The 8,645-nt window shown below is 37.4% G+C and overlaps 1 protein-coding gene across 1 annotated transcript; it reads right to left on the bottom strand.

The window, feature by feature from the left end:
* Positions 1-935: 935 nt before the first annotated feature.
* CPXCR1 (CPX chromosome region candidate 1) lies at positions 936-2,313 on the bottom strand. Its single transcript, XM_041740436.1, is given in 3 exon segments — positions 936-1,037; positions 1,526-1,581; positions 1,584-2,313. Coding segments are annotated over 3 exon segments (888 nt in total).
* Between the last annotated feature and the right edge of the window lie 6,332 nt (positions 2,314-8,645).

Here is an 8,645-nt window from a genome sequence, read left to right as displayed (position 1 = left end):
CAGTTTTATAAATGGAGAAATATCTGATTTTGTGGTCCAAATTGTTTTAATTAGTTTAATTGTCCACTTTAATTCATTGCTGACATTAAATAACTGTAACTGGAAGTAGCAAACTTACTTGCAGATTAAAAAATTTAACCAGTCTTAGATATAAGCTAAATATCCTCTGCTTTATGAGAGTTTAGAATTTCAGTAATATAGTACACTTATAGATTAAATGAATTCTATATATTTTTCATATATATGCAATTATTTAATAAGGTGTAATATGTAACAAGCCTCCAATTAAAGTAAATTCCAGCTATACTATTGTATTATAGAATAAAAACATCATGCACTTACTAAGTGTGTAGCCTAGGAAAGTTATTTAATTTCCTATAAATTGTTTCTATGCATTTAATTTTACCATAAAAATTCGCACATGTAACATTATTGTGAAGATGAAATAGTACATTTAATGCTCCCAGCATAATCACAGATAATGGGTAACCAATAAATATTAGTTGACTTAGAGATAATTATGCTATCTTTAATCCTTATTACTATACAAATCAAAGGAAATAAGAGGTTCAGGATTTTGAAGATGCAAATAGCAAAATAGTAAACTCCTTAAATATGTGTGGGCATTTGTCCATATACATATAAGCACAACGTTAAATTTGGATGGTGATAGTATGCAATGATGAAGAAGCTCTCTGAGAAAACAATAATTACAGTTGTATGCTACAATTTTAATATTTGATCGATTCTATGTCAAATTATTTTACATCTATGAATTCCTTTTCACAAATTTAATCTTTATTTTGAATTTAAACATAGCATATTTATAATATTTGAAACGGTTTTTAGGCACAGGAATTTTTATCTAGTTGTAAGCATACAATACAACTTGTAATGCCTTTAAAATATTTTTTATTGAATTTATGAAGAACATTTCAGATATTAAATTTAACAGAGTCTCTAGAGATATCTGTAAGAACTTTGTGTAGCTTGCCAATAGGTTTGCTATCATTGTCAGGATTTTCTGAACTTGGAATCTGTAATAGTTACAATACTCTTATCTGCAGAAATAGATATTAAGAAAGTGCAAACATTTTCTTCGTTCAATTGCTGACTCAATACAGATCAGGACCTTGATATTTTAATGATCTGTTTGTAATAGCACAGTGTAATGTTTGTTTGTTTTTTTTATGAGTTGTTCCTCTCTTCTCAAAGATGTTTCTTTCTTACATATCTTATTATTTTGTGTTCCATTCTGCAACTCCATCTAACACTGCTAAAAATTGTATTCATGGATTTTTTCAATGGTAGCCATATTATGAATACTTAAAAGTTAAAATTTAAAATGAATTCATCACGATTAGACTTAATTCCCATGAAAGCTGCAGGAATGTTGTCTAAATTCAACAAAATTGTTTAAACTACTACCACAAATGGAACATACATATTTACAACAATTATTGGGGTTTATAATCACAACCCTCATGTTATGGTGAGATCTCAAGTGATCCTCAAAAGCTTTTACATTGAGTGTGTTTTGAATTTGGAACCTTGTGATATAGAACACAGGCCTTAAAAAATATGGAACCCATCTTTCCCTTTAGTATCAGTTGATTTGTAAAATTTTCCTGATGTCATTCTTTCAATGAGGGGATGGTAGTAGTATACCCTTAAAGGTCTTCCAAATATTATGGCTCTCTCCTCAAGGGTGAGGAAATTTGAATGAGAAAGAAATGCTATATATTTTAGTTTCACCCACGTGGTGTTTTGACAATCTGCAGCCTGAGAGAAATGTCTCCCACACAGCAGATGGAGAATCATTCTCCTCATATCATGATTGTTAATGAATGGGATTCTCCACAAAATTGAGAGTTGGAGAGGAATTTTGTAGAAATCACTTGTTTTCACTCCCACTTTCCCTGAGTGGAATCTTGTTCTGTTAGTTAAAGAATTATTTTTATCACTTTTTACTAGTGGGATATAGGTAATTCTCCCTAAGCATGACATGATCCATTTTCTAGGTATAGGGATCTGAATAAGAAGGGATTCTTCTTTTAAATGTTTTCATTGAAGATTTTTGGGGGTTTTCTCAACTTCAAATTCATTGTCTTCTACTGCTTGATGAATAGCATGCTCCTGGGAGGTCGATGTATCTAGCTCCCTGTTATTCGAGCTGCTTTCCACATGAGAGATAATGTTAGAATCAGCAAATGAAGGCTCTATGTCTGTACTACAGTCAGGTGGAACCTCATTGTCTGAATTTTTGAGATCATTTTCAGCTGCATCACTTTCTTCTTTAGTAGGATAAGTCATCCTGGGTTCTATTTATGAGAAAGAAAACAAAAATCTATTAAAGAATGTCCTATTCCATAAAAAGCCATTTCCTTAATCCTGAAAAAAGGCATGTGGATGTATTATTACTAAGCTTTCTCAGCTTTATGTATAGTTTATCACACCTTTAATGTCAAAGTCACAGACCTACAAAATAAAATAGAAATAAATAAAAACAGGGTAAATGACTCCTATTAAATATGTGTTCCCATTAGTTAGCTTTGGAACTTGTATAAACTTGGAGTAACATAAAATTTCATCTGACTAATATAGGAATACATTTTATGCACTACAACACGTGTGATTCCCAATGGGAAGCCCAGTTTCTTTCTTTTGGATAATGAATTAAATAAAATTTTAATTTAATAAGATGGATCTGAATTACTGACCTGGGATTTAAGGTGAGGCTAAAGTAGATGGCATTTCTTTATGAGTATATATGTGTAAAATAGAATTAAGACCTACATGAAAGTGAAATGTGTTAAAATTTTCCTGAAGAGCAAGCAGTTCTATGCTTTAAATTTTTCTTTGTTTTATTATTTTATCTGTTCATTTTAAACAATACCTATGCAAACGGCAACAACTATGAATTATGTAAGAGAGGAAGGTGGAGAATGTAAGAGAGTAGGAAGCTGAAGAGTTACATCTAACCCATGTCATTTATTAAAATATGACTTAAATATACTATTTCCTTTTCATTCTCATTGCTTCAGCACTAATTAAGCTAATAATGACATCATGTTTGCTTTACTGCTAATATCTCATTTCCCTGATTCAAACTTTTGCCTCATACCTCCTCTACTGTTACCTTTTTCTTTAATATATGTCACCTACCTGCTCAAACACCTTTAGCATATCCTAGTTATCAGACCCCATTCTCAATATATTATATATTAAATATATTTCATTCTTCTGTATGAGGGGACTTGGGACAATGCAATTTGGAAATTTTCTTTTTTTAAGGTTTTATTTACCTTATTTATTTTAGATACATTAAGAGTGAGTTCTAGCTGAATAAGGGGCAGAGGGCAAGGGAGACTGACAAGCAGACTCCATGCTGAGCATGAATCTTGTGGCAGGGCTTAATCTCCCGACTTAGAGATCATGACCTGAGGCAAAATCAAGGGTCAGATGCTTAACCAACTGAGTCAACAAGGTATCCCTGGAGAATCTATTTAGAATAGGAAGATAGGGTATGGCTGGGTGGCTCAGTCTGTTGGGTATCAATCTCTTGGATTGGGCTCAGGTCATGATCTGAGGGTCATGGGATTGAGCCTGAATTGGACTCCACACTCAATAGAGAGTCTGCTTGGGATTCTCTCTGTCTTCCCTCTGCCCCTCCTCTTGCACAAGCTCTACTCTCTCTCTCTCTCAAGTAAATAAATTTTAAAAATAGAATAGGAAAATAGGGGCATTTTTACTGAAGTCAGTGGTAGAGAAAGGCAAAGACAAGTGGACTAAAAACAAATCTGGAGGAAGTTAAGAATTAAAAAAAAACATGGCTTCTATTCTTTTTAATGTCTAGTTTTTAATTTTCTCTGTCTTGCTATTCTAGGAATAATTTAAGAATAGGTCATCTGGATTTAAAGAAAGTGGTGTGAGAGGGGTTTATATTGATCCTATGGGGGTGGAGCATACTGTGCTGATCCTCAGAAGGACTTGCTTTATTGGAGATGCATCTGCAGGGCACAGGAGCTTGCTGTATATGGCTCCAGCCTCCACTGGGTGGTGTTGTTTTGCTCACACAAGTCTACTGAAGTCTACTGGTCATAGAGTGTTGCAAATCTTAGGCTCTGGGGAAATAAGATCTAGCTTCCTTTTCTGTTCTGGATATCTTCTTATATACCCACTACTATCAAGAGCAAGATTGCAACAGGATTTCCTAACAATCACATGGAAAATAAGTGTTGCATTCAAAATGACAAGAGATAAAAATTTACCCCAAAAGGAAGAAAAAGAACTAATCACCTAATATAGATATGAGTAAGATGTCTAAAGCAGATTTTAATAAAAATAATAAGCATAAGGATACTAGTTGGGTGTGAGGAAAGCATAGAAGACTGTAGAGAATCCCTAACTGCAGAGACAAAAGAACTAAAAACTATTCAGACTGAAATAAAAAAAATATAAATAAAAAATATATATAACCAAGATGTAAAACCAAATGGATACAATGGAAATGAAGATCGATGATGCAGAGGAGTAATCCAGTGTTATTAGAAGATAGGATTTTGGAAAATGATGAAGCTGAATAAAAGATAGGAGAAAAGTATTAGATTATGATTGTAGACTTAGGTAGCTCAGTAACTCTTCCAAGTGCAATAATATTTGTATTATATGACTCTCAGAAGAGGAAGAGAAAGAAAAAAAGGGGTAGAAGATTTATATGTGCAAATTATAGCTGAAAACTTTCCAATCCTAGGGAAGGAAAGAGATATCAAAATTCAAGAAGCACAGACAACTCCCATTAAATTCAACAAAGCTGGCCATCACCAAGATCTTTCATAGTCAAATTCACAAAATAAAAGGACAAAGAAAGAATCCTGAAAGCAGAAAGGAAAAAAAAAAAGTCCTTAACCTACAAGGGAGGTAAGTTCAGCTCACAGTAGATTTGTCCACAGAAACTTGGTAGGCCAGAAGAAAGTGGCATGATATATTCAACATGATGAATGGGGAAAATATGCAGCCAAGAATAATTTATTCAGCAAGGCTATCATTCACAACAGAAGGAGAGGTAGAGTCTCCCAGACAAATAAACTGAGCCCAGTAAGAAATTTTAAGAGGATCTTTGAGAGGGAATAAATAATGATGCAAAGCAAGAAAGATTACAAAGAACCAGGGAACTTCACCAGAAACATCAAATTCACAGGTAACGCATCAGCAATAAATATGTATCTTTCAATAATCACTCTGAATATAAATGGACTATGTGGTCCAAACAAAAGACATAGTGTATCAGAATAGATATTTTTTAAAAGATTCATCTATATGCTGCTTACAAGAAAGACTAATTTTAGACCTAAAGACACATGCAGATTGAAAGTGAGAGTATGGAGAAATATCTATTACACTAAAAGGCATCAAAAGAAAGCCAGGGTAGCCATATTTATATCAGACAAACTATATTTTAAAACAAAGTCTGGGAGGAGGGGCAAGATGGCAGAAGAGTAGGGTCCCCAAATCACCTGTCCCCACCAAATTACCTAGATAACCTTCAAATCATCCCGAAAATCTACGAATTCGGCCTGAGATTTAAAGAGAGAACAGCTGTAATGCTACACTGAGAAGAGTTCGTGCTTCTATCAGGTAGGAAGACGGGGAAAAAGAAATAAAGAAACAAAAGGCATCCAAGGGGGAGGGGCCCCACGAGGAGCCGGGCTGAGGCCTGGAGGAATGTCCCCAGGACAGGAGAGCCCCAGCTCGGAGAAGCAGGAACTGCACCAATCTTCCCGGGTGGAAAGGCACCCACAGGAAGTTAGAGCAGGACGCCAGGAGGGCGGGGATGCCCTCAGGCTCCCTAGGGCACTAACAGACACCTGCGCGCCCAGGAGAGTGCACCAAGCTCCCTAAGGGCTGCACCGTGCACACATTGACCCGGGAGCAGCTCAGAGGGGCTCGGGCAGCTCGGCGTAGGGGGCTGAGCGGCCGGGAGCCAAATCCAACAGCGCAGGCCCCGGAGCACAGGGCACCGGGAAACAGCCCAGGATCCGGCCTCCCCCCGGGACAGGCAGAGGCCAGGAGGGCCCAGGACAGCAAGAACGCTCCTGCCCCAAGCTGAGCAGATCAGCAGCCCCGCCCAGGAGCCTCCAGGCCCTGCAGACTGAGAGCTCCTTAGTTGCTGTGGGAGCTGAATCCAGGTTTCCAGAGCTGCCGCAGCCACTGGGGTTGTTCCGCCTGGGGCTTCACGGGGTAAACAACACCCACTGAGCCCTGCAATAGGCAGGGGGCAGAGCAGCTCCCCCAAGTGCTAACACATGAAAATCAGCACAACAGGCCCCGACCCAAGAAGACCAGCTACCGGACAAGTTCCGGGGGAAGTCAAGGGACTTAAAGTATACAGAATCAGAAGATACTCCCCCATGTTTTTTTTTTCTTTTTGATTTCTGATTGCTTCCCCCACACCTTTTTTCCCTTTCTTTCTTTTTCTTTCTCTTTTTTTCTATTTTTTTCCTTTTTTTCTTCCTTTTTTTCTTTTTCTCTTTTCTTTCCTTCTTTCTCTACACTCTTTTTCTCCTTTTCCCAACACAACTTATTTTTGGCCACTCTGCACTGAGCAAAATGACTAGAAGGAAAACCTCAAGTCAAAAGAAAGAATCAGAAACAGTCCTCTCTCCCACAGAGTTAAAAAATCAGGATTACAATTCAATGTCAGAAAGCCAACTCAGAAGCACTATTGTAAAGCTACTGGTGGCTCTAGAAAAAACTATAAAGGACTCAAGAGACTTCATGACTGCAGAATTTAGATCCAATCATGCAGAAATGAAAAATCAATTGAATGAGATGCAATCCAAACTAGCAGTCCTAACGAGGAGGGTTAACGAGGGGGAAGAACGAGTGAGTGACGTAGAAGAAAAGATGATGGCAAAGAGGGAAACTGAAGAAAAAAGAGACAGATAATTAAAAGACCATGAAGACAGATTAAGGGAAATAAACAACAGCCTGAGGAAGAAAAACCTACGTTTAATTGGGGTTCCCGAGGGTGCCAAAAGGGACAGAGGGCAAGAATATGTATTTGAACAAATCATAGCTGAAAACTTTCCGAATCTGGGAAGGGAAACAGCCATTCAGATCCAGGGAATAGATCCCCACCTAAAATCAATAAAAACCATTCAACACCTCGACATTTAATAGTGAAGCTTACAAATTCCAAAGATAAAGAGAAGATCCTTAAAGCAGCAAGAGACAAGATATCTCTGACTTTTATAGGGAGGAATATTAGGGTAACCACAGACCACTCCATAGAGACCTGGCAGGCCATAAAGGGCTGGCAGGATATATTCAGGGTCCTAAATGAGAAGAACATGCAACCAAGAATACTTTATCCAGCAAGGCTCTCATTCAAAATGGAAGGAGAGATAAAGAGCTTCCAAGACAGGCAGGAACTGAAAGAATATGTGACCTCAAAACCAGCTCTGCAAGAAATTTTAAGGGGGACTCTTAAAATTCCCTTTAAGAAGAAGTTCAGTGGAACAATCCACAAAAACAAGGACTGAATAGATATCATGATGACACTAAACTCATATCTGTCAAAAGTAACTCTGAACATGAACGGGCTTAATGACCCCATCAAAAGGCGCAGGGTTTCAGACTGGAAAAAAAGCAGGACCTAACTCTTTGCTGTCTACAAGAGACTCATTTTAGACAGAAGGACACCTACACCTGAAAATAGAAGGTTGGAGAAGCATTTACCATTCAAATGGTCCTCAAAAGAAAGCAGGGGTAGCCATCCTTATATCAGATAAACTAAAATTTACCCTGAAGACTATAGTGAGAGATGAAAGGGATACAATCTCATACTTAAAAGATCTATCCAACAAGAGGACTTAAAAATCCTCAATATATATGCCCTGAATGTGGGAGCTGCCAAATATTTAAACCAACTAATAACCAAAGTGCAGAAATACTTAGATAATAATACACTTATACTTGGTGACTTCAATATAGCTCTTTCTATACTCGATAGGTCTTCTAAGCACAATATCTCCAAAGAAACAAGAGGTTTAAATGATACACTGGACCAGATTGATTTCACAGATATCTACAGAATTTTACATCCCAACTCAACTGAATACACATTTTTCTCAAATGCACATGGAACTTTGTCCAGAATTGGCCACATACTGGGTCTCAAATCAGGTCTGAACCCATCCTAAGAGATTGGGATCGTCCCCTGCATATACTCAGACCATCATGCCTTGAAATTAGAACTAAATCACAACAAGAAGTTTGGAAGGACCTCAAACACGTGGAGGTTAAGGACCATCCTGCTGAAAGATGAAAGGGTCAACCAGGAAATTAAGGAAGAATTTATTTTTTTTTTATTTTATTTTTTTTTTATTGGTGTTTAATTTACCAACATACAGAAAAACACCCAGTGCTCATCCCGTCAAGTGTCCACCTCAGTGCCCGTCACCCATTCCCCTCCAACACCCGCCCTCCTCCCCTTCCACCACCCCTAGTTCGTTTCCCCGAGTTAGGAGTCTTTATGTTCTGTCTCCCTTCCTGATATTTCCCAACATTTCTTTTCCCTTCCTTTATATTCCCTTTCACTATTATTCATATTCCCCAAATGAATGAGAACATACACTGTTTGT

Source organism: Vulpes lagopus, chromosome X (genome assembly GCF_018345385.1).
Source record: "Vulpes lagopus strain Blue_001 chromosome X, ASM1834538v1, whole genome shotgun sequence".
Classification (NCBI taxonomy): domain Eukaryota; kingdom Metazoa; phylum Chordata; class Mammalia; order Carnivora; family Canidae; genus Vulpes; species Vulpes lagopus.
Note: the sequence above shows the minus strand (reverse complement) of the source record. Positions and strands in the feature narration are given on the sequence as shown.